The sequence below is a fragment of the Canis lupus genome, chromosome 14 (genome assembly GCF_011100685.1).
Source record: "Canis lupus familiaris isolate Mischka breed German Shepherd chromosome 14, alternate assembly UU_Cfam_GSD_1.0, whole genome shotgun sequence".
Classification (NCBI taxonomy): domain Eukaryota; kingdom Metazoa; phylum Chordata; class Mammalia; order Carnivora; family Canidae; genus Canis; species Canis lupus.
The window spans coordinates 25,959,603-25,985,936 of NC_049235.1; the positions used below are offsets into that span (position 1 = coordinate 25,959,603).

The window sequence follows — 26,334 nt, forward strand, 5'->3', positions numbered from 1 at the left end:
TGAGAGGGAGGGCTTTGGGAAATGTGGTTTCCAGCCTTAAACAGCATAAGTAAGGTGGTGGTAGTGTTGATGGAGGTGTGTTTCAGATTAACCACGGACAATCTAGGATAGTAACCAAATGCAGTTTTAAAAAGTGCCTAATGTACTAGTACTTGGCAGGTAGTCTAAGAAATAACATTTCTAGACTCCTTATCCCTTCCTTTTCTTTTTTCTTTGACGACTGTAATACTATTTCATCCATATTCTCCAGCTCTGAGAATTTTGCAAAGCTTGCAATAAGTTCTTGTTAAAATGGTTAAATGAATTACTGACAATAAAATACAGGCAGTGACTTAAAGAATTGTAAAATACCAAAAAGGATAATCTCGGTGTTGGCTAAAGAAGGTGAACCTGAGCTTTTTACAAACTCAGCAGTGTTTAAAATAAGAGAGAGGGTTAACTACTTTTCTAAGTTTCTGAATATCCAGCTGAGCCCTTACGATGTTTGCCATTTATTTATGAATGAGTTGCAGGTTTTTTCCTCTCCTTTCCCTCTCTCTCCCTCTCTCTCTCTCTCTTTTTTTAATTAATTAAAAGAAAGTAACATGGATGAAGTAGAGGATCTTAAAAAAAAAAGCTTCTTGTGATAGAGGATAATGTTGGCCTCCATAACTCTGTGACTTTCTTCCTCTGTTCCTCTGTCTTTGTAGAAGCCATTCAGAAGCTTTTCTCAGAGATTTTGGCAGAGAGCTCCTTCTATTTAAATTACATTAAGCATTTCTTTTCTGTAGAATTCCTACAATTGGTACTATCCATAGCCAATGTCAGAAGTCTTCTTTAATGCAATTTGTTTTTTAGTAGTTGAGCCTAGGCTTTGGATCTATACATTCAGGATATAAGTTAATACTTTATAAAATAGTGACTTTCACATGTCTAAATAATTACACACTGGAGAGAACTAATAGTTTTCACTTCTGTATTGATAGCCAGTAATAATAATTGGGAATAATTTTTTAATACATTTTCACTTACTATAGGAATGAAAATATTTAGTCTTTGGGATTGGTATCTCATTTATCATAATATAATTCAGCTTCTTTTGCACTGGGGGAATTGTTTTTCTTCTCCTACCTGAAAATCTTATAGGACAATGAATTAATTTATATACCTAGCCCAATTTTAAGTGTAAAATGGTCATACTTCATATATAGTATTTTTCTTTGATAACAATATTAGGTAAAAAAATTATTTTTTCTTGAACTTCTTTAAATGTTTGCGGTTTTAATCTTTCAGCAATAGATTTTTATTACAGTACCTCCTTTCCCCTAGTTTCAGATAGTATCTTTTTTCTTCTATCTTTCCAGGTGGTTTCTTTGACATTGAGCCAAAACAGCTTTGTAATCTCATTGATCTTGTAGGTTGGTGTTTTATTGATCTGTGATGCATCACCATCTAGTATCACATCATACATTGGATGATTTTTATAATATTCTAGTTTTAAGAATTAATAGTTTTTTTCCACACCTTTGAGATCCCAGTAATTCTACACTTATTTTGTTCGTTTTCAGCTTTATCTCACATCTCTTAGAAGGTAGATTGTATGTGACTTCTGATTCATGTAACATAGTTCTTAGCCTCAGTGATTTGATCTTTAGCTTTATGTTGTCCTCTTCGGTAAACCTTTAGAGTCAGTAAAGGGAAGACAGTATTTGAAGATAAACTTGTGTTTATAATGGATAGAAACATGAATTTATGTTGTGTTCTCTTTACAACTATAAAAATGATAAGTAATTATCTTTTTTTGTGAGTGCTTTAGTCATATTTACTTTTGAGTTTAATAGTTCCCTGTGTTAAGCAAAAAAAAAAAAAAAAAAAAAAAGATTGGCTGTGTGGGAATCCATATTCTCTAGTCTTTACTTGTGATTCCATTACCAGGTTAATTTTTTTCAACATATATCTATTGAGCAACTAATAATGTAAGGCGCTGGGCAATAGACCCTTAATAGAACACCAAAATGAAGACATGTTCTATGCCCTTAAGGAACTCTAGTGATAAAAATATGGCCCTCAATTAAATGTAATTTAATGAGAAAATACATTGTTCATATGAGAGGTGGTTAAGTTGCTTTATCTGGTAACATGATAGTTGTGAAATGGAAGAAGAGAGACAGAAGATGGAGGTGAGCAACAAAGACTACAAGTTGACTATTACTAGTAGAAAAGTATTCTGCTAGCTAAGAAAATCTTCATTTTCCTTTGCCCTAGATTTTGGTGTTAATTTGAAAATTTTAAAGTAAGCAAGCTAGACACTTGGAAAAGCATTGGATCCTTCAGCATAAAATTTAGTGTAAAAATTTAGTATCATAATACCTATAGCTGTCTTTCTTACAGCTTGTTTCTATAATAAGCATCTTTTTTTTTTTTTTTTAAACAGACTTTATTTATTTGAGAGAGAGAGAGAGAGAGAGCTTGAGCAGTAGGGGTATGGCAGAGGGAAAGGGAGATTTCCCGCTGAGTGAGGATCCTGAGCCAAAGGCAGACACCTAACTGACTGAGCCACTTGGGCGCCCCAACATAATAGCACCTTGCCGGCAACAGCTTCTTGCATTACTAACTTAAGAATTAAGTTAGTAATAATTAATGAGTATTAGCACATTTTCAGCAGAAAAACCACTTGATATTTCAGCCATTTGATTTTTTCAGATAAATAGGTGCAAATAGTTCTTTAACACAGCTCACTTCTTTTAAATTTTTTTCTGTGCTAAGGAAATTCTGATGATTACTGTATTAATTGATGGTAAGAGTTTTTTTTTTTTAACTTTTCTGTTTACTCAATTAGAATCATCTTGTTTATGGATATGACTTATAATTATCCTTTAGACAGTATCCATTAAAATATAATGATATTTTCCTCTCTAGGACATTTTCTTTGTAGCATTATTCCATTTAAAAAGTAGAAGATGGTACAAAATAAACTTCTTGAGAGTTTTAGATGGCATCAAAATCTCTAAAATAGCATAGTGTGTGGTGGAAGTACCTGGACTAGCACATGGTAGATTTTTTTTTTTAATTGGGTTCAATTTGCCAACATATAGCATAACACCCAGTGCTCATCCCATCAAGTGCCCCCCCTCAGTGCGCGTCACCCAGTCACCCCCACCCTCCGCCCACCTCCCTTTCTACCACCCCTTGTTCGTTTCCCAGAGTTAGGAGTCTCTCATGTTCTGTCTCCCTCTCTGATATTTCCACATGGTAGATTTGAATTGTAATTCACACTCTGCCAATAACCCATTATGCAGAACTGGGTAAGTACTTTACTTTGTTTGTACTCCGTATCCTCATTTATAAAATAAATTAAATAATCTGCAGTCTTTTCTAGAACTAAAAGTCTCATCTAAATTCACATTTGCATTTATTATTTTATCCTTAACACTATTAATTAGAGGGTTAAAGTACATACATTGATATTAAAAGAATCTAGAGACAGTAATTCTTTGTGATTAGGCTTCATGACATGTAATAAATTTTTTTTTTAAAGACCATATTTGTTGATAACCTTTTTTTTTTCGCCTTTCTGGCAGTTAACTTTATTTTTATTGTTATTCTGAAAAAAATGTTATGTAGGAGACACTTTTCAGCAAATAGGCTACCAGATGTGTATACTGTACATTGACTTGTTTCCAAAATTTTGTTTCTTTGAAATTGTCCTTTTGTTCACTTTTCAAAGTGACATTTGATTGTTTTACTTAGCCAATTTCATACTGACTTCTTTATGATAGTAACTTCGCAAAGATAAAATATTGCTTAACAAGAATAGAAACATGCTTTCTCACTTTATGAATACTTTTTACTCTGTTACTGTTATAAAGCTGAGTGGGCAAGGATGAGGCAGATGCTGAAGAAACCATACAGTGAGACTATCCCACTTAGTAAATTTTAAGGATTCTCACTGATCCAGTTTATTTTTAAAGGAAGGCATAAATAGAGTTTTAAAAATGACTTTTTTGGCCATCCATTATTTTTCAATTTTTTGGGTTCCTTGAGTTTAAGAGCAACTCTTCTTACAACATTCAACTTTTTTGTAAATGTATATATATATACATTTTAATTGGGTTCAATTTGCCAACATATAGCATAACACCCAGTGCTATACACACACACACACACACACACACACACACACACACAGAGTCAGCCATGTCAAATAATTTCTGAAGTATTTTGTCCGGAGCCCATTTTCCTCCAGTTTTAATCTAAATTGTTTTTTTTTTTTTTGGTCATTCTTGGACTTTGCTTCATCATCATCATGGGACTTCCTTTAAGCTTTCATAGGTGGAATTTTTTGCTGCTTGCATTTAAAGTTGTCCTTTTTTTTTTTTTTTTTTTTTTCATTTAGGCCTGTATCTTGATGGGGGAACTTCTTCAATGACTTACTTAGTAAAAGTTAGTGAGAGGTAAATTTTTGAGATCTTACATGTCTGAAAATTAATTTTTAATGCTCATTAATACTATGGCTATGTATAAAATATTACTTTTTTTAAAAAAGCACTATTTGACTCCTGGCTGTCACTATTGCTTCTGCTCTTATAACTCATTTTGTCTCCTGTCTTGAAACTCTTAGTATTTTCTCTTTTTGAGTTTCAGTGGTACAATTCACTACTTTGGTTGGTGTGGTACACTTTTATTCATTTATAGGAGTTTAGTGAGTGCTGTCAAGAAACTCACATATTTTTAATTCTGAGAGATTATTTTTTGTTATTTCTTTGATAATTTTTATCCTTTGTTCTCCTTTTCTGGAACTTCTATTAATTGTATTTTGGTGATACTAGATTAGTTCTGTAATATTTTTTTCTTTCTATCATATTCATTTTTTTTAATTTCTGGGAGATTTTCTCAATTTTATATTCCAACTGTTTTACTAAATTTCTGTTTTGGGGATGTGTATGTACTTTTTTCTTTACTTTTCTTTTCTTTACTTTCATTTTATTTATTTGACAGAGAGAGAGAGAATAAGCAGGGGGAGCTGCAGGCAAAGGGAGAGGGAGAAGCAGCTTCCCCACTGAGCAAGGAGCCTGATCTGGAGCTCAATTCCAGGACCCTGAGGTCATGACCGGAGCCCAAGGCAGACACTTAACCTACTGAGCCAACCAGGCTTCCCCTTCCTTTTTCTTTTAATAGCAGATGTTCTTATTTCATTATGGCAAAAACTTCTTATATTTTCAGGAATTTTCATTGTAATTCTGTTTTCTTTTGTATCCGTCATTGTCTTTGTTTCCTCTGGGTTCCCTATTTCTGTTATGTTGGTCTCTCATGTTGAAGCTTTAAGATGCTTGGGGATCTTTGTATATCTATATCTATATATCTCTATCTCTATCTCTATCTCTATCTCTATCTATATCTAATCTATATATGTAATTAAGTTTATGTGGGGCTGTTTTCCCTATAGGGATGATTTTATGATTGGGGGCTTTTTCTTTGAGAATACCTTAAATGTCAGTATCTGTAGCTTTTTCCATATCAATTTAGTAGAAGTATTCTCTCATCTCCTAAATGGTAGGTGTAATTTTGACTGCCAGACTCCTGGATAGGTGAGGAGAAGGGGGCTAAAGATCTCACAGTTCAGAAATCAGAATTCCATGCAAATTTTCTGGCTTTTGTTTGCTGCATCATTTCTCCCTTCTCTGTGCCTGATAATCCATTGTCCAGAGTTTGTCTGGTTGTTTTTCTCCAGAGAATAGGCCTTCTGTGTCTAGTGGGAGAGGAGTAATCCCTTGACAGTATAAGGAAGGAGAGAATTCCCTTATAACTTTATGTTACTGAATTTTAACCCAAAGTAGTGTTTTATTTCTTACCTAGATAGTGATTTACACAGTGTGGTAAGTGGAATAATGGCCCTCCAAAGATGTCTGTAAACTAATCCTTAGAACCTGTAAACATGTTCTAACATGTTTATATATAACAGAAGGAACTTTGCAGGTATGACTAAAGTTATGGACCTTGAGATGGGAAGATTAAGCAGAGTTGTCCATGTGCCCAGTCTAATCACATAAGTACTTAAAAGAAGAAGACCTTTCCTGGCTGTAAGTAAGAAGGAGATGTGACTATAGACATAGGTCACAAAGATGCAGCATTGATGCCTTGGAACATGGAAGAATGGGGCCATGAGAAAGGAATGTTGGCATCCTTTAGGAGATGGAAAAGACAAGTAAACTGATTCTTCCCCTTAGAGACCCCTGAAAGATATACAGCCCTGTCAGCACCTTAATTTTAACCCACTGACACCCATGTCAGAACTGTAAAATAGTGCATTTGTTTTTTTTAAGCCATTAAGTTTATGATAATTTGTTACAGCTGTAATAGAAGCTAATAGAGATTAATTTGTGGTTTTGACATTTAAAGCTGAAATGGGACAATGATTCATATTACTGTATGTTTTTTACTTGAAGCCATGCATGTAGGAAATGAATGACACCTTCCTCCATACTTTTGGAAAGTTCCAGTAGTACAGTAGTTTATTCATACTTAAATGTTTTGTATCATTAAATGATGTAGGGTCAGTAGGTGAATTTTATTTTATAGTGCTTAATTAGTTTTTTCAACATTGATGGATGTTGAAAAAATTTTGAAAGGCATTTTAGTTTTATTTAGATATAAGTTAAATATAAAAATCCCTTATGCCATGATGGAAAATTAGTTCATTATTCTTTAAAGTTTGCTACAATTAAAATTAACCTAATCAACTTATGGCTGATGATCTTTTTTATAACAGCTTTATTGGGATATAATTCACATACTGTGCAATTCACTCATTTAAAATTGTATAATTTAGTGTTTTTTAGTAAATTCATAGAGTTGTACAGCCATTACCACAGTCAACTTTAGAACATTTTCATTGCTGTGCACCCCCAGCTCTTCCCGCCAAAATTCCTGTACCCATTAGCAGTGACTCCATTCTCCACTCTCCTAACCTTAAACCCTAGACAACTAGTAATCTACTTTCTGTCACTGTATGTCTCTGCCAATTTTGGACATCCAAGATAAATGGAGTAATACGATATGTGGCATTTTATGACTGTATTTTTTCACCTAGCATAATATTTTCAGGATTTATTCATGTTATGGCAGTATCAGGACTTTATTTCTTTTGATTTTTGTATAATACTCCATGTTATGGCTATACCAGATTTTAAAATTCATCCATTCACCTGTCACTTGATGGACATTTGTGGGGTTCTTTTTGTTTTTCACCCCTTGGTTGTTACAAATGATTCTGCTATGAATATATATATAAGCTTTTGTGTGACCATGAGTTCTTACTTACCTCCATTGTACACATAGCAGTAGAGTTGCTGGGCCTTATGATAACTCTATTTTTGCCATTTGAGAAACTGCCAGATTGATTTGTAAACTGGCCATATAACTTTCTGTTCTCACCAGCAGTGTATGAAGACCCACGTTTTTCTGCATATCACAAATATTTATTATTGTCTATTCTTCTGATCTAGTGATCCTGGTGCGCATGAAATGGTATCTCATTATGGTTGATTTGTATTTCTTTGCTGGCTAATGAGACTGATTATATTTAAAAAGAAAAAAATATGATCCAGTCCCTTTTCCCTCACATTTATCTGTGCCATGTAACAGTGCTAAAATGATGTTTGTAGTTAGACTCTTAAATGAAAAATGACTGAGATTACACATCTGTTGTAAAGCTTTAAATAATTATCTATTATTATTTCCCTTGTCCCTAATTTTAGTTTGTATGAGCTAAGAAAGCAAAACCTAATGTGATAATACGATGAAATTCCTGAAGGATAACCTGAGGAATAATGAAAGATTAGTGCCCTAGCACTTTTTTCCTTTGGTGCCTTTATCACAATTGGAATTAATTTTTTTGTATGTTGTTAGTTTAATAAATGGGTAGAGATACTTTACATAATAGAGACCTGGCTATTTGTTTTTAAATATTTAAACTTTTGTTACATGAATGCTAGATTAAATTCAGATAGTAAACCTGGGACCAACAATAAGAATTGTTTTAGCATGGAACATGCTGCCTCATTCTTTGGAATAGTTGAAGCTATATGACTGTCAGGGAGGGTTATTTTATGAAGAGTTTCCAAACTGGGTAAAAAGAAACCATTATATGAAATAACACTTAATTTTAATTTTAAGATGTGTGTGAAAGAACCATGATCCAGTTCCAATTCCTTTGACCCCAATATGTCATGGATCCTTCTTTACATTCCTAGTCTAGTAGCCAGTTTATTGTTAAAATAACTGAGCAGCATAGTTACCCCACATACCAGTGCCTTCGCTTAAAATTCCAGTATTTTACTTGGATCCTATATTTAGTCATTTTAGTAATGCTTTCGCTACTATCCTTGATTCTCATCCCCTTGCCAGTCTGAGTTCTTTTTTTCTATTCTTGCTGGAGAGTTGCCAGTTATGTGTGTTTTTTGTTGTTGTTAGTCATTTTTTTCTATACTCATCTTTAAGGTGAATGCTGAGTTTTATATCCTTATTAACGGTATTAAAACTGACTTACTCCTAAATTTAAGAATAATTTTGACTGTAGTTGAGATTTTGAAAGATATGAGTAATATGTGATTTTATTTTTAGCTTCTCCTTAGTTGCACTTAATCATATTTATAAATAATTATTCATGTAATTATTTGTTTGGTATCTGTAGACTCATGGACATGAACTCCTAAGTGGACAGGAACTGTCCTGTTTACTACTATATGTCTATTACCTCCTACAGGGTTTGGTTCACAGCAGGTACTTAGTATTTCATAGTTCTTTCCATCTTTCACTATGGCTATGCATCTGAAGCTAGTGTCCTTTGAAGAATCTTTTTTCTAGTTCCTTCTTGTTAGAAAGCGAATTGGTCCTTTTCTCCTTATATATTAATCATATTTCTATGGTGAAACTAGAATTACTCAAAGGCAGCCCAGGAGACATTTGTGTAAGTATCTTGTTATTTAGATATTTTTCTGCATTATTTTTTCTGTGGAGACTTTACATTTGCTTTTATGCAAGGTAATTACTTTTGAAGAAAATATAGGTAAGCTTACCTATGTCCCTTTTGAAGTTACTTTAAAATTGATGTTTGTACTTTTTTGGCATATTTTCTAATGACTTTAATGTAACTTGAAAGCTTTCAGATTTTCTTTTCGTTTTCTTTACACTTTATGTTATCTAGTGACTTTTCATCTTTTATACAAGCGCCAAAGGACTTATTGGGACCCATCTTCTCATAGTCTTTTACACACATCCATCATTTTCTATTCTCTTTGAAGTTGTATATCTTTTTTCCTATCTCATACATTTTATTTTGTTTTATAGATCTCCTTTTTTTAAAAAAATAAATGCCATAAAAAGTCAAAATACCTTTTAGCAGTTTGAGTAAAACCATATTGTTTTTCAGGATGTGCTTGTTATAGATCATTATTTTGAAAAAAGACTTAAACACATGGCTAAATTGTTTAACATCTAATGTAACAGTACAGTCAATATAGCCTGTTCTAAATGGCATTCTCCATTTGAGAGATAATCAAATATCCTAGAGTTTACTTACATTGCATTTGTTTTTAAATTGATTTTACACATCCAAAATAATAGCCTATTTAACAGAGTTACAACCTAAGTCCTAAGAATTCGAGAAACTAGAATATGTTTTGTGTGTGTATATAATTTTTGGTGCTAGTTTAGTGGAAACAAGCATTTGGACTCAGCCCTATTGAAATGACTAAAGGTTACTGTGCATTGTTTCTTCACCTACTTGTTATTTTTATACTTTTTAAATTAAATTATTGCAGTTCTGGGAAGAAAACATTATTTTTTAAAGGATTTTATTTATTTGAGAGGGAGCACAAGTGGGGAAAGGGGCAGAGGGTAGAAGCAGACTCCCCACTGACTGGGGAGCCTGATGAAGCACTTGATCCTGGGACCTCAGGATCATGACCTGAGCTGAAGGCAGACACCTAACTGACTAAGCCACCCAGGTGCCCCAGAAAGGGTTATTACATATGGAGGCTTTAGATATAAGAGTTACTGAGTCTGTTATTCGACTCAAGGTAACCTATGCTGAACAGATTACATAACCTCAGTTTGTTATAGATGCTTAGAAGAAACCCTGGCAAAAAATTTTGTGGTGAACTAGACAATATTTAACTCACTTTGGCTCACTTGGAAGAGATCTACTACAGGTATCCTTAGCTCAAATAATCCTATTCAGAGTTTAAAGACTCCTTCTGTGCTTTTTGCCCCTTGGAAATCTATCATTTTTATTTACTCCCTGGAATGTGGAATAAGGAGAACAAAGAATAGGCAGAGCTTTGGAATTTTACTTATTTTGAATATACCATTATTCATGAGAAAGGTTTTATAGGAATGCTTATTTATTAATATGTAAAATGTATAATTTATTTTCTACTTTTAGGCTTGTGGTTATTTTAATTTATAGTGCTAAGAAAAATTGGCCATAATTTTATTCTTCATATTTTTCTAACCTTGTTAATATAAATTAAATTAGATAAAAATAAACTCTACAGCCAAATGACAAGAAAGGAAAACACTCACTTTTGGTGATCACTATTCCATCTGTTATATGACAGTAGCCAATAGAAACAGATGGTGCTTTGTTCACACCTTGTTTGTATGTATAACATTTTATTCTAAATATTTTATGAGCTTTCATATATGACTGTTTTCAACATATTGTTTTATAATTGGAAAGCATATACTTATTTTTTTAGGAATTTTATATAATAATTTATGTTGAAAATTAAAAATAAATGATATTGAAGGATTTTGTATAACTGCCCCATAGCTGTTGGCATTTTTTCCACAGCATAAATCTGAATTTTAGCTTAGCAGAAATTGTCAAAGTTTGACCTAATTGTCTTAATTAACTTTGAATTTGGAATTTTGTTCATGAATAAGCATTTTCCTCTTTTTGTATAGAACTTACACAAGGAAGCATTCCTTATGTTTCTCTAACCACATATAAGCTTGTTTATTAATTGTCATTAAAAAGATCCATTTTAAATTTAGAGGAAACAGTACACAAATGAATATGTTGAAACCTATCTTAGTGATATCAAATATGTTGAGGCACTGTCTTTTAATTTTAAATTTAGTTCATTTGTCAAATGAATCATTCCAACCTTGGAAAAATCATCATGCACCTAACTTCATTGTAAATTAAATAACCCAGTGCTAAAGAATTAATGAAAATTTGTTACATGTTTTCTAGTCCAAATGAGTGAAGTTATGGAAACATTTAATTATTTGTTTTAGATGAATAAACTATTAAAATGATGCGTGGTTGCTAAAAATACTCCTTTTTAACATATATACACTGTCTGTAATACCATGCTACGCTCTTTGTGTATATTTTATCCCCTTCTGTTTTCAAGAAAATGTACTATAGACAGATAAAGAGCCAAGTGATCTATGTAATTCTGATTGTCCTTGTTCCTTAGGCAAATAAAATTCTTACAAAATAACAACAGAAAAAAATAGAAATATGTCAAGTTTTGGAGTGAATTTCAAACTTTCATTTACTCTTAATAGCTTAATAATTACAAAAGAAAGCACAATTTGCAACTGAACCCTCAGTTATATAGAACTACGAGGTAATGTATCTATCTTTTTTAAGTTCTGAAGCCTATGTTTGATAAATAAAATTCTTCCTTTTTCTACATGCTGTGTTCACCCTGCTGCTTTATTTATTTTTGTTTCTAAAATGGTGTCAGCCTCAGTATATATCATGAAATGACCATCCAGTTATGAATACTTCTAATATATGTAAGATGGGGTAAGCCTTTGGATGATTGAGATTTATTAGATGAACCGAACATGTTTTTGTTACTCCTTTTTGCATCATTTCTCCCTCTTTCTAATTCCTCTTAGCATTCCTCTTCTGATTCAGGGATACCATGTGTAAGATATCTTCTCTGTTGTGATTGTAGGCAGTCATGAATTGTCATAGTTACAGTTGTTGCCACTTCATTAAAACTAGAAAAAAAAAGAAAGAAAGAAAGAAAGAAAGAAAGAAAGAAAGAAAGAAAGAAAGAAAGAAAGAAAGAAAGAAAAGAAAGAAAGAAAGAAAGAAAGAAAACCCAGAACTGTCAGTATTTTCCTGGTTGGAGGACTTGGTATATGAAAAGTTGTGTTTGAATAATAATAATAATAATAATAATAATAATAATAATAATAATAATTCTTCTTCTTCTTCTTCTTCTTCTTCTTCCTTCCTTCCTTCCTTCCTTCCTTCCTTCCTTCCTTCCTTCCTTCCTTCCTTCCTTCTCTCTTCTTCTTCTTCTTCTTCTTCTTCTTCTTCTCTTCTTCTTCTTCTTCTTCTTCTTCTTCTTCCTTCTTCTTCCTTCTTCTTCCTTCTTCTTCCTTCTTCTTCCTTCTTCTTTCTTCTTCTTCCTTCATCCTTTTTCCTTCTTCTTTCCTCTTTCTTCTTTCTTCTTCCTCTTTTTTTGGAAATATTACTGATGTGCTAAATGCCAAAGAAGAAGCTTGCTGTAATTTACTTTGGTAATGGATAATGTTAGTCATTGTACTGACAGAGTACCCAATTGGTAGAATATAGTATCAATTTAAGATATTGAGGTAAAATGGAAGAATTCTTCCTTTAGGCATTACAGTGTTATACACTTGATCTTAAGCCAAAAGGCCGAGAAGCGATGGCATTACAGTGTTACAATGTATTTAAGTACTCAAGTGAGAATAAGAGATTTTCTTTCTCATAATAATTTTATTTATTTCTACTTGGATTACACCATTAACCTTGGATTTGGCATGAAGAAAAATCACTGAATTGAGAGTTGAGATACGTGGGTTTGCAGTTTTTCCTCTGTCAGTTATCAGCTCTGTGATAAGTCACTTGTTTGGACTGCTTTTCAGAGCTCCAAGATGCTATAATTTCATATTGCTTATAACACTTCTGTTTTTTCTGGCTGGGAACTGTTTATGTTTAGTTATTTAAGATTACCACAGGAATACATCATTGATTATCATTTGGTAATAAGTGTACTTCATTTAACATGACTTTTATTAGAGTGCCTGCGTGGCTTAGTCAGTTAAGCGTCTGACTTCAACTCAGATCATGATCCCAGGGTCCTGGGATTGAGCCCTGCTTTTTGGCTCCTTGCTCAGCAAGGAGCCTGATTCTTTCTTTGCCTCTGACTGCTGTTCTTCATACTTCTGCACTCTCTCTCTCTCTCTCCAAATAAATAAATAAATAAAATGTTTTTTTTTTTTTTTTTAAGTTTTATTTAAGTAACCTCTACACCCAACATGGGGCTGAAACTAATGACCCAGAGATAAAGAATTTCATATACTCTTGGAACTGAGCCAGCCTGGCACCCCAAATATTTTCCCTTTGGTACCAATTATTTGGATCACCTGATGGAAATGACCTTATTCGTAAATTATACAAATCGAAAAATAGATTACTGGAGAAGGGAACAATAATTTATCCATTATGTCAACTGTTTTATCATTTGCATTATCTAGTATATTTATGGTTTTAATCTAACCACTTGGTTATTTTATTAAAACATTTATTGAGTTTTTATGTAATACATATTATACTAAGTTTAATTGAGTCTAGAAGATGAATATGGCATGGTTCTTGCCAGTTTTATGATGAACTGTGTTGGAGGACAGAAGTAGAAGCAAAAAGGACAGGAATGTCACAGAAAGAAAAGATGAATATGTAAAGAGCTAGTCCCAAGATTTTAGTTAGAACATGGATAAGTGTTGTCAGCATTAAGGACTCTTCCACATTGATGTTCTCAGACCTTAATGTGTGTATAATTTACTTGCAGATCTTGTTAAAAAGGAAGGCAGATTCTAATTTAGTATGTTGAAGTGAGTGTGAGCTTCTGTGTTTGTGACAAGCCCCCGGGCATGCCAGTGCTTATGAGCTATGATTGATATTTTGAGGAGCAAGGCTCAGTGCTGTTTTTTTCAGAAGTAAGAATAGACTCTCTTTAGGGCTTGCATTTAAAGTCTTTTCCTGGGATCCCTGGGTGGTGCAGCGGTTTGGTGCCTGCCTTTGGCCCAGGGCAAGATCCTGGAGACCCGGGATCGAATCCCATGTCGGGCTCTGGGTGCATGGAGCCTGCTTCTCCCTCTGCCTGTGTCTCTGCCTCTCTCTCTCTCTGTGACTATAATAAATAAATAAAAAAAATTAAAAAAAAATAAAGTCTTTTCCTAGATAAAGTCTTTCTTCTTCTAACTTCATAATTTAATTAGAACATACTGATTAGCGGTACAAATATAAATGAATACAAAGTTTATAAATTTGCTTCTTTTGAATGACTCATTTAGTCAGCTGTTGGTTATATCTTGGAGCAGATTAAACAGTATGCAATTAGCCATGGTGTTAAATAACAAGGGACTCAATATTATGAAGAATTGAAATGGACAGTAATTTAGGAAAACAGCTTGTAATGGACATCAGTTTTGTTCACAATTATTTGGTACCTATTCTAATTTGGGAATGTTCCTTGATCTTAAGGGTCAGACAAACAAATTTGTGGGAATGGTGCCTCCTTTATCTTTCAGCCTCTAAAGAACTGGTCTGCGTAGGAGGATTATAAATTTATAGAGGCTGTGCAATGTGGGTGAAAATTTTTAACATATTGGATACAAATAATATTGTAGTTTTCTTTTAACATTTAGATGTCATCTTTCTAATGATAAATGTGTTCTGAAATATAGGATGTAGAATTTCAACTAAATAAATTTAAAGTAAGTCACTTATTATACCATGTGTTAGTTAGGTTTTTATTTTTTCTTACTTCTTCTTCTTCTTCTTCTTTTTTTAGTTAGTTTTATTTAATCTTGGATTTGGGGGAATCTGAGATCTTTTATTCCCACTTTTTGATGGCAGTTAAAAGTTGGTTGTTTATGTTATACAAACATGTATGTACTCTACACAAACATTGGAAATAATAGTAATATGAGTCCAGGTTTAGCATTTCGGCTATAGAAGTCATAGAAGTTAAAATTTAAATGCTCTGGATAAATCATAATTGTGTGACATGTGTGAAGTGTTGAAAAATCATTTCAGCTGATTTTGGAGAACTTACTTTTCCTATCAGATAGTTGTGTAATTTAAAAGTAAAACACTTGTACATTTAATTTGTCATGTTTTATCTCTTATGACATAAACTGTAACAAAGTGCACTAGAGCGATACAGTATTAATTAGAAATACTACTTTTTCAAGTGCTTAACTTAAAACAGTAACATTTAACAGAAAATATTTATTTTTATTATTAATTAAACATTAGATATTTTTGTGGAATTTTTTTTTTTCTTAGAGAACCAGAGGACGAAAGCGAAGCTTCATTCCTGAGGAAGAAAAACATGAGGTTGGAATAAGTTAAGCATTTTTTACAGTCTAAACTTTGAGAAACTTTCTTGCTTAAATTTTCTTTTTTCCTCATATCTTGGTTTTGTTTTATGTTTTGTTTTGTTTTCCCTCGTATGGCAGGAAAGAATTCCTAGAGAGAGAAGGCAAAGGCAGTCTGTGTTACAAAAGAAGCCTAAGGCTGAAGATTTGCGAACTGAATGTGCAACTTGCAAGGGAACTGGAGACAATGAAAATCTTGTCAGGTAAATTGGTTGCTGAGACTTTGTCTTTAGGGGATTGAGGTTCCATCTTCATCATTTTCTCATCACAGATATAATGGGGAAAAAATCACAGTATAGGACCTTTCTTAAAATCTTATTTAGTGGAAATAGTAGTTCAGAAACAGATTTCATCCACTTATTAACTTGCCACACATGGTTATTCTCTGGCTTTAGGTGTAATTAAGAGTGAAGTCTGGATTTTGAACACAAGAAACAATTTTCTCTTGACAATAGCAGTTAGCAATGCTCTGTGTTTATAGGCCACAAAAATAATTTCATCTAAACACTTCGTACTAAAGATTATTATTTCATTTCATAAACAATAAAATTCCTAAGTTGTTACATATTATAAAAGTTGAAGTTTATTAGTAATAATGATACAGATTCTTTTTTATTGACAAGAGCTTCATTAGTACTTCCTTACCATTTATCAAAACGAATGTGTTAAATGCTTCTCTCATGAAATAAAGAAAGGTGAAAAGATGGCCTAGTTAGATTTTGTTTTTTGTTTTGTTTTCTTCTTTGTTTCTTTGTTTTGCTTTGGTACTTTTTTAAAGAATCAGACATAATGCTAATCAGGAATCTCAGCTGATGTTGCACAGTGACTATTCCTGAGGGTCCAGAGACTGCTAATTTTAGCCTTTTGCTTCTTGCTGAGATAAAGAAATTACTCAAAGCCCTGGGTGAGATGGAGGAGTGGGTGGAGTGGTGAGCAAAAGATCTAATTTAAAAGTAGTATCATTCTTTCAAAGGACAGTGGCACAAAGAGCCTTCTAGCATGTTAAGGAAGCCATTTCTGATTTCTTTCAAGAATTATCTTTTGATAAAGCCCTGTGAAATTAACTGAGGGCACAGAAATTAAATGTTTCAAAAAGAATGAGTTGTTAAAACATACGTTAGCACTGTTAAATGATTTTAAATATTTGCTTCCAAAATGATGTCATTTATTTGCCATTAAAAATCTAATTTGTTTGTTTTAATTCATCAAATAAAGGCATGCAGTTTTAAATTTTATGTGTTTTTTTTTTATACTATCATTAAAGAAAATGAGAAAATAAAAATTCCAGTGAAGAAATACAAGTGCTTCCACAGAGTTAGGAAGGTCTATCATGTTTGGTCAGTGTTCTCCGAAGTAGTACATAGTAATGAGAGCTATCCTGTAGATGAAACTCATTTAAATTTAGGGTAGAGTAGTTTTTGTATCAGAAGATACACATGAATAATTCTGACCATAATACAATTTTCTTTACGTAAAAAAAAAAAAAAAAAAGAAATCCCAAGCATAAGTATAACATGATGGAGTGCATAAAACAATAAAAATAAATAAAAGAAAAACACCATAAAACAGTCTTATATAATGAACAAAAATTCAATCTAAAGGAAATCCCCTTGGGGTTGAGGGATGCATCTTGGGATCTGATCAATTTGAAACAGTAGTTAAAAACTAGAGAGCTGGTTCTCTTTTTAATTATGTGAAAATTATGTAAATAATTTTAATTATATGAAATAATATATAATTAGATTATATTTTTAATTTTATATATATATGTCCTCATATATTTTTTCAAGATCCTAAGCTGATTTATGACATTTTTGCTGTAGCACCTATAAATTTATTTATTTTATTTCCTTGGTCATGTATTTGAAAGAACGTAGGACATAAATTCATTTTTATTTTAAAAACCACTTTATAACAAGAGTATATCAACACATCATATTTTAGTTATCATAAAAAAGTAGGTATAATCTTTTTTTGATTCTTGATGAGATTTTAAAAATAGTATTAGCCTTTCCTATCATTTATTTAATTAATTGTTATAAAATTTCCATTCCTAATTGCATTATTATAACATGCCAGTGTCTGGGATTTTGTGGAAAGTTCTTCTGGAAGGTAAAGATATTTTTGTTACTCTAGAAATGATGAATATACAAAGTCTTCCTTGATTTTGCCTTGATAAGAAGATAACATCACAGATTTTCTGCAAAGGTTTTAAAGAGGTAATGAAGAGGGAATTAAATGTTTTATAATATTATATATTAATGTTTTTGAGGATAAAATAAGCTGGATATAAAGCAATGACATAAAATGTTTTATAGTTATAATGTGATTCTTCTGTTATAAAACAAAACAAAACAACATATTCAGTTTTAGCACTATTGCTCTTGGGTTAAAGAGAACTTTTTTTTTTTTTAATGTAGAATTTCATGTGTTTTAAAAGGTAATCTTATAAGCTAATATTTGCCATTTTCCCTAACGTCTTTAATTTTGTAATTGGCACCATTATTATTTGCAAATCACCCCCCAATCTATGCTTTTATGATTAAGTTGCATCTTAAATATTATGTACACATGCTATTTTTTAACTTTAATTTTAAGACATTTTAAATTAGACTTTACTTTTCCTAAAGATATATTTCAGTGCTTAGTCAGTGATATATTATGCTTACTATGTATGTCTATTAGGTTCTCATAAAATTAAACTTCTTGGGTGGTAATTTAATTAATAATATTTTGCTGAATATACTATATTTTCTCAGGTTCTTTTGAACTAGTGTACGTGATTCACTAGAACCTGCTGTTTAGCAGCTTTGATTTTGAAACCACACTTCTCTATGTAATTCAGGCTATATACAAAAAAAATCCTTCTTAATTATTTTCCAGGCTTTTTCAGTTACCTGTATACGTGTATATGTGAATTTACATGTATAATCTTTTCATATCATTGGGAAATTGAGTTCAGTTGATCCATTAACTGTAATATTAAGTTCTAGCTGTTATTTTTGGTTTGCCTCTAAGTTTTTCTCAGGTCTTTGGCAAGTAATTTAGCGTTTCTGTGTCTCAGTTTTTCCCTCTATTGTACATGATCAAAATTATACTCTGTTCTATTAGGGACTTAAATGAGTAACTACTGAGTGATAAATATTTTCCATATAGAGTGGTAGGGTAGTGGTATAGTTTAGTAATACAAAGGATACATATATGTGGGCTCCAAAATAAGGGTTCCAGTTGGTAAATATATTTCCATAATAATACATGCTTATTTTTGCTTTCCAGAGAATGTGCATGCCTTGTTTTTGTTGAATTTGTTGAAACATGTCAAAATGATTTGACTCAGCTATTTCCACTAGACTTGGGAATTTGAAAATGATCAAGGTCCTAAAGAGAAAGATGGTTTACAGTATCTTACACATTTTTAAAAAATAGTGCCTCCTTTTTGCTATCTGCATTTAAAATTTAATTAAAAATTACATGGGAAATTCCCAATTAAAAATGTGTATTTCTTAGTGCTAAAGGTCACATTGAAGCTCTGTTTTGGAATTATGAAGTCTTTTTAGGTATTTATCTTTTTGTGATGGATGTTCTTGTTGAGGTAGTAATGGCCTATGTAGTGATACATTTATTGGTTTTTGTTTCCACAGTTCCTGGAACAATTAATACTCAGTAAATGCTTGGTAAATGAATGACTACTTCATATAAGTAATGACTGATCATTCTTTGCTGAATTAATTTAAAAAAATATGTTATAATTTATTCCTAGAACAAATTGGTCATTAAATACAAGTATTTGATGAAGTTGTTTAAAAGGCTTAATAAAGGAAAATTGCTTTTATGTCACTAAAAATACAAGATGAATACAACTAAGGAAATAGGAACTACAGATCTCAGATTAGTTAGTTGATATATCAGTGTAATAAACAGAAATGAAGTGATCCCTCTCCTTGATCAAATTTGATCTGCAAAAGATATATTTTTAGATGTTGGTGCATCTTTAAGTCTCTATCAAACTGTCAGATTAGGAATGAGACCAAACTTTTAGACCTCAAATTTTAGCTTAACCCTGTAAACTCAGTGACACATTTTATTACTTAATGGAAGATAGGAGAGAGAAAAAAAGGTTTTGTAAAGCTAAAAACCCTAGAATCCATCAATCATCTTAAATAGTATCTTTAATTTTATTTTGTATTGTGGCCACTACTCAGAAGCATTGAGTGTAGGATATTATCCTATGAAGCTATTTCACTTTTTTATCTAGGTCCACGTATTAAATGCTTACTATATTCTCCTCATTTGAGTAAATGGCAAATTACTTAGATACTGAACCATTTTGGTTATAAGATTAGGATGTTTGTTTGGTCTCAGCAATATTAGCACTTTTATTTATTTCATATTTTAAACATCTGGCTTCTGAGTGCTTCCCTCCTAACTAACTTTGTATCATAAGTGGTTAAGAACACCAGCAAAAATTCATGTTTATCAGATTTTTTATTCAAATATTAATCTCTGGGATCCCTGGGTGGCGCAGCGGTTTAGCGCCTGCCTTTGGCCCAGGGCGTGATCCTGGAGACCCGGGATCGAGTCCCACGTCGGGCTCCCGGTGCATGGAGCCTGCTTCTCCCTCTGCCTATGTCTCTGCCTCTCTCTCTCTCTCTCACTGTGTGGCTATCATAAATAAATAAAATAAAATAAATCAAATATTAATCTCTTTGATTACTCAGATTTTTTAAAAATTATTTTGTTCTGACATGTATGGAGGCTTATTAGATTACCTGTGTTGTGGTTGAGGGGTTGTTTTCTTGCAGAGATTTTATTAGACTAAAGAGTAAAGCTGGGCAGCCCGGGCAGCTCATCAGTTTAATGCCACCGTTAGCCCAGGGTGTGATCCTGGAGACTCGGGATCAAGTCCCACATCAGGCTCCCTGCATGGAGCCTGCTTCTCCCTCTGCCTGTGTCTCTGCCTCTCTCTTTCTCTGTGTCTCTCATGAATAAATAAATAAAATCTTTAAAAAAAAAAAGTAAAGCTATGATTAGTTTATTTGTTACTATGCTCATAGAACATCAGGTCACTAAAAATGAATTGCTTTAAATTACTTTTAAAAAATGAAAGGGTGCCTGGTTTGCCCAGTGGGTTGAGCACCTGACTCTTGGTGTCAGCTTAGGTCATGATTCGTGGGATTGAGCCACAATCCCACGATTGTGTTGTGGGATTGTTGTGTTGGCTCCTCGCTCAGCAGAGTCTGCTTGAATTCTCTCTCCCACCCCTTATGCTCCTCCACACCCCATCCCCCGCATACACACACTCTCTCTAAAATAAATAAATAAATGTTTAAAAAATACTTAAAAAAATGAAGCCTAGTGTTATTTTTTAAGAGCAGTTAAAATTGCAATTGGTAGATTTCTTAAATAGAATGACTTATTTTATTTTGATTACACACTTGTTAGTTTACTGTTTCTTGTGCAGTTTATCACACAGCAATCATTCTTAATGATAAAATTTACATACTGATGTAGGAATATCATGATTGTAAGTGATGGTGTTTGGATTATTTGGATAATTTTAAATTAAAACCTAGAAACAACTACAAGTTTTAAAATGATTTGTGTCTTCTAATAAATTTCAAATATATGAAAAACAGATATTCCCCTGTACAAAGACATTTCTGGACAAACTTCTGTTTTTACTCTTTGCCTCTACAAGCAATTTCAAGGATAAGTTTTAGGTTTTTGTTTTACTTTGATTTGTCTTGCATTCCTGAGTCAGTGGTTCGTTAGTACCATACAGTTACTTTATTCTAAAAGACTACTTCCAAAGCTTGGATTTCAATTATTTCTTTCAGTTATGTGTGGTAAAATATATTCTCTCGTGTCTCCCTGACAGCCTTTGTGATATACCTCTTCCTTCAAGTTTGGCTGCTTCTCTCTCTGGTATATGTTTAACTTGGCTTTTCTCTCTTGAAATTATAACCATCTTGAAGGTAATAGTCTCTGTTTCACTTAACCTCATATAGCTTTGTGTTCTCATTCCAGTTAATGGCTTACACACTTTGTAGGAAGTTGCCTCAAGGAATCATTGCTAACATAGTAAATCTTACTAATTTTTATGTTAGATTTAATATAAAAAAACAAAGAGCAACATATCAAGATTTCTCAGAAGACATATGGACTTCCTGTAACTCAGAGCCTGAAGAATTATGCTGCTCAACTCCTTTAATGGGGTTCACAGCCAAAGGGAAGAAAATTCTGGGATTCTATCCAAACTGAAGAAGCCTTAGAAATATTTGAAAATGTAAACAAAGGAACATAATTATGACCTCTGAAATTTTATTTTCTTTGATTTTTAACTGTCCTTTAAAATTTTTATTTATTATTTTAATAATGGTTATGGAAACAGTTGCTGTTCAAGGAAATTCTGATATGTTTAGTGAAAATAATACCATCTAATACTTTAGCAAAATTAAAATTCAGTAAAATTAAGAACACCTATCTCAGCCACATTCTGGAGTGTTAAACATAATTATGTTCCTGTTATGAGAAATATTCATAAACTTCCATTTTGTTTAGCACACAGTTGATTTTTAATCTTTTGATATCTTTAAAAAAAGATACTACTTTATGAGGTCATCTTTAGTTTTGAGAGCTTAATTTATTCTTGAAAACTTGGTTGTTTAATTGTTTTAACCTTTAAAAAGCTGCTTAATTGGGTAAGCCTAATGCTGGACATAAAACTATAAGAATGACAATATTTAATATATGAAAAATGCTAGAATGTATGAAGAAATAAGTACGATTATTGGTTAACAAAGATATTTTTCTTTCCCTGATTATTAAAGATAAGTAGGAAAAAAGGAGCATATATGTTACAATTTAAATATCCTTGATGATATATTTTTAAAAGTAGATGTTTTGATGAAATACAATCTTAGTAATTTGGATGTAGATGACAGAAAATTAAAAGTAAAAAAATGACTATTCCTAAATAGAAAATCATTTTTGTTTCAAGTTTTTAAAATCTAGGCTATGTTAACTACATAGACAAAAAACAATTCAATGTTCCTAAAGTTGTAAATTCTAAAGTAATAATGCAATGATGAAACAAGCTTAAACAGCTTCGTGGAAACATTTCCATTTATTAAAATTTATTAAAAAGTATCATGTCCAATAACTCTGTTTGCTTGAGTTTAGGATATATGGAAGTAGTTTCAGAATTGCCAACCAAAACAACTACAAAAGGTATAGCTACTAAGCTCACTAGTATATGTGTGTGTTGTGGGGGGCATAAGTTACATACAATGAAATGCATAAATGTTAGTGGATAAATTGATGGTTTTTCACAAAAGCATGCACTCATGTAACCCCCATTTCTAATAATAGCTGGAACATTGTCATCACTTCCAAGAATTTGTGGCCTTTCCCAGTCATTCTTCTCAAAGGCGCCCATTTTTCTATTTTTTTTTTTAACCGTATGTTAGTTTTGCCTCTGGTAGAATTTCATATAAATGATATGTTTAGTTTTTATTTGATGTCAGCTATTTCAAGGAGTATGTGAGGGATTCCTACTGTAGTTTTAATTTGCATTAGTCTGATATATATATAATATATAACACATTGTCATGCACTCCCAGGCTATTTGGATTCTCTGAGAACTAATTCTTTTGCCCATTTTTTATTTTAAAGATTGGGTTTTATGTTTAGTATTGAGTTTTAGAAATTTTAAAATATATTTTGAATATAAGTCCTTTTATAAATATTTTTCAAACATATTCTCCTTATTCATGACTTGCTTATTCATTTCCTTAATGGTATCATTTAAACAGCAGAAGTTAGTAGAAATTACTAATTTTGCTGAAGTCCAATTAAAATTAAACACCCTTTTCTTTTATGATTATTGCTTTTGTTTCCTATCTAAGAATCCTTTGCTAAATCCAGGTAACAAAGATTATTACCTTCATTTTCTCCTAGAAGCTTTATGACTCTAATATTGAGATATATGATCAATCTGAAATTAATTTTTGTTTAGAGTCACAGGTAGAGTTAAGGAAGGTTTATTTATTATCTCATGTGGGTTTCCAGTTTCCCAGCACCATCTATTGAGGATGCTTGTCTTCCTATATTAAGTTGTTTTGGTATCACTGTTAAAAATCAGTTGGCTTTTTAAATGTGAGTCCTTTTGAAACTATATTCTGTTCCATTAAGCTATCTATTTATTCCTATGCCAGTATCAATTGCCTTGATTACTGAAGCCTTATAGTAAGTTCTTTTGTGCTTCTAGTTCCTTTGCATTTTCATATAAATGTTAGAAATACTTGTCCATTTCCATTAAAAAAAAAAAAGAAGAAGAAGACTGGACATAATACCATAAAAGGCACAGGCAGTATCAAAACCACAAAAATAGATAAGTTGAACTTCATGTAATTTTTTTTAAAGATTTTTATTTATTTATTCATGAGAAACAGAGAGAGAGAACACGGCAGAGACAGGCAGAAGGAGAAGCAGGCTCCATGCAGGGAGCCCGATGTGGGACTCGATCCTGGTACTGCAGGATCACGCCCTGGGCCAAAGGCAGGCACTCAACTGCTGAGCCACCCAGGCTTCTCTGAACTTCATTTAAAATTAAACTTTTATGTATCAAAGGACAGTCTCAACAGAGTGAAAAGGTAGCCCCCAAAAATGTGAGAAAATATTTGCAAATCATGTATCTGATAAGAGATTGGTAATCAAAAATACATAAAGAACCACGACTCATCAGCAAAACAAAAAAGGTAATTAAAACTAGCAGGACTGGAGTAGACATTTTGCCAGTGAAGATATACAACAGCTAACAAACACATGAAAAGATCCTCAGCATCACTCATCATTAGAGAAATTCAAATGAAAACCACAAGATACCATGTCAGACCATTAGAATGGATATTTTAAAACAGAAAATAACAAGTGTGGTGATGATGTGGTGAAATTGGATCCATTGTGCATTGTTGATCAGACTATAAAATGGTGCATCTACTGAGAAAAACAGTAAGCAATTCCTCAACAAATTAAAAACAGAATTGCCATATGATCCAGCAGTTCCAGTTCTGAGCATATATCCAAAAGAATTGAAGGCAAGGACTTAAGATATTGTACATCCATGTTCATAGCAACATTAGAGGCAATAGCCAAAAGGTGGAAACAACCGAAATGTCCATTTATGGATGAATGGATAAACAAAATAGGGCATATACATATAATGGAATATTATTATTCAGCCTTAAAAGTAAGGAAATTCTGACATACAATATGGATGAACCTTGAAGACCTTACGTTCAATATCTGATTCCACGTAATATGAGTTATTTAGAGTAGTCAAATTCATAGAGACAGAAAGTAGAATATTGGTTTCCAGGGATAGGGTGACTGGAAAGTTACTGTTTGATGGGCACAGAGTTTCATGTGGGGAAAATGAAAAGTTGCAGAGATGGATGGTGGTAATGGTTGCAGAGCAATATAAAAGTGCTTCATACCGGGGCTCCCGGATGGTTCAGTTGGTTAAATGTCTCAACTCTTGATTTGGCTCAGGTCATGATCTCAAGGTTGTGAGATGAGTGTGGGGCTCAGCTGTGGGCATGAAACATGCTTAGGATTCTCTCTCCCTCTCCCTCTGCCTCTGCCCTTCCTCTCTCCCTCTCTCTCAAAAAAAATTAAAAAAAAAAAGAAAAAAAAGTCTACATAATGCCTTAGAACTGTGCACCTAAAAAATGCTTAAAATGATAATGTTATGTATACTTAACTACAGTTTTTTAAAGACCAAAACAGAAAGCCTACTGCAATTATGATTAATTTTGTGTTGAATATGTGGATGAATTTGGAGGAGCATTAAAATTTCAAGAGTATTGTCTTTTATTAATTTTTTAAGATTTTACTTATTTGAGAGAGAAAGTGTACAAGCAGGAGGAAGGGCAAAGGGAGAGGGAGAAGGAGACTCTGCTGAGTGCGGAGGTGAACATGGGGCTCTATCCCAGGATCCTGAGAATATGACCTAAGCTGGAGTCAGATGCTCAACCAACTGAGCCACCAGGCACCCTTTGTCTTTTTTAAAAATTATTTTTTTAGTTTAGTTTTAAATTTTGATTTCAGTATAGTTAACATACAGTGTTATATTATTTCAGATGTACAATGTAGTGACTCAACAATTCTATACATTACTCAGTGCTTATCATGATAAATATACTCTTTAATCTCCATCACCTATAACCCCTTCCCACTCACCTCACCTCTGGTAACCATCAATTTGTTCTCTATAGTTAAGAGTGTGTTTCTTGGTTTGTCTCTCCTCTTTTTCTTTGTTCATTTGTTTTATTTCCTAAATCCCACATATGAGGAAAATCATATGGTATTTGTCTTTCCCTGGCTGGCTTATTTTGCTTAGCATTATACTCTAGCCCCATCCATGTTGTTGCAAATGGCAAGATTTCATTCTTTTTTTACGCCTAAATAATATTCCATTATATGCATAATATATAATTATATAATATATAATATTAGATTTTATAATTATATAATATATAATATTAGATTATATAATTATATTATTCATATATACTAATTATATAAATATATATTCTATGTTATAAAATATATAGTATATAAAATAAAAGTAAAATAATATATATAAATGTATGTAAATAATAATATATAAAATAAAATGAATTATAAAATATGTATATTAATTATATAATAAATATATTATTATCAATATATATCTCATCTTTACCCATTTATTTAATGATTGACACAGGCTGCTTCCATTATTTGGCTATGATAAGTAATACTGCAATAAACATCAAAGTGCATGTATCCCTTTGAATTAGTGTCTTTGTATTTTTGGGTAAATACACAGTAGTACAATTACTGGATAGTAGAGTAGTTCTATTTTTCAGT

At 32.3% G+C, this 26,334-nt stretch overlaps 1 protein-coding gene across 7 annotated transcripts in view; it reads left to right on the forward strand.

The window, feature by feature from the left end:
- PHF14 (PHD finger protein 14) overlaps nt 1–26,334 on the forward strand; it is a 216,754-nt gene that overhangs the window by 90,471 nt on the left and 99,949 nt on the right. For 4 of the 7 annotated variants that reach the window (XR_005369467.1, XM_038556947.1, XM_038556948.1 and 1 more), the window contains exons 15-16: nt 15,329–15,379; nt 15,502–15,623. Coding sequence is in view for 3 of the 7 variants with exons in the window: in XM_038556947.1 (XP_038412875.1) it covers nt 15,329–15,379; nt 15,502–15,623 (173 nt within the window). In the remaining 4 variants the exon portion in view is untranslated. Of the gene's footprint in view, nt 1–15,328; nt 15,380–15,501; nt 15,624–17,556; nt 17,640–26,334 lie in introns of all 7 variants that reach the window. The other 3 variants (XR_005369464.1, XR_005369465.1, XR_005369466.1) reach the window with 1 other exon arrangement.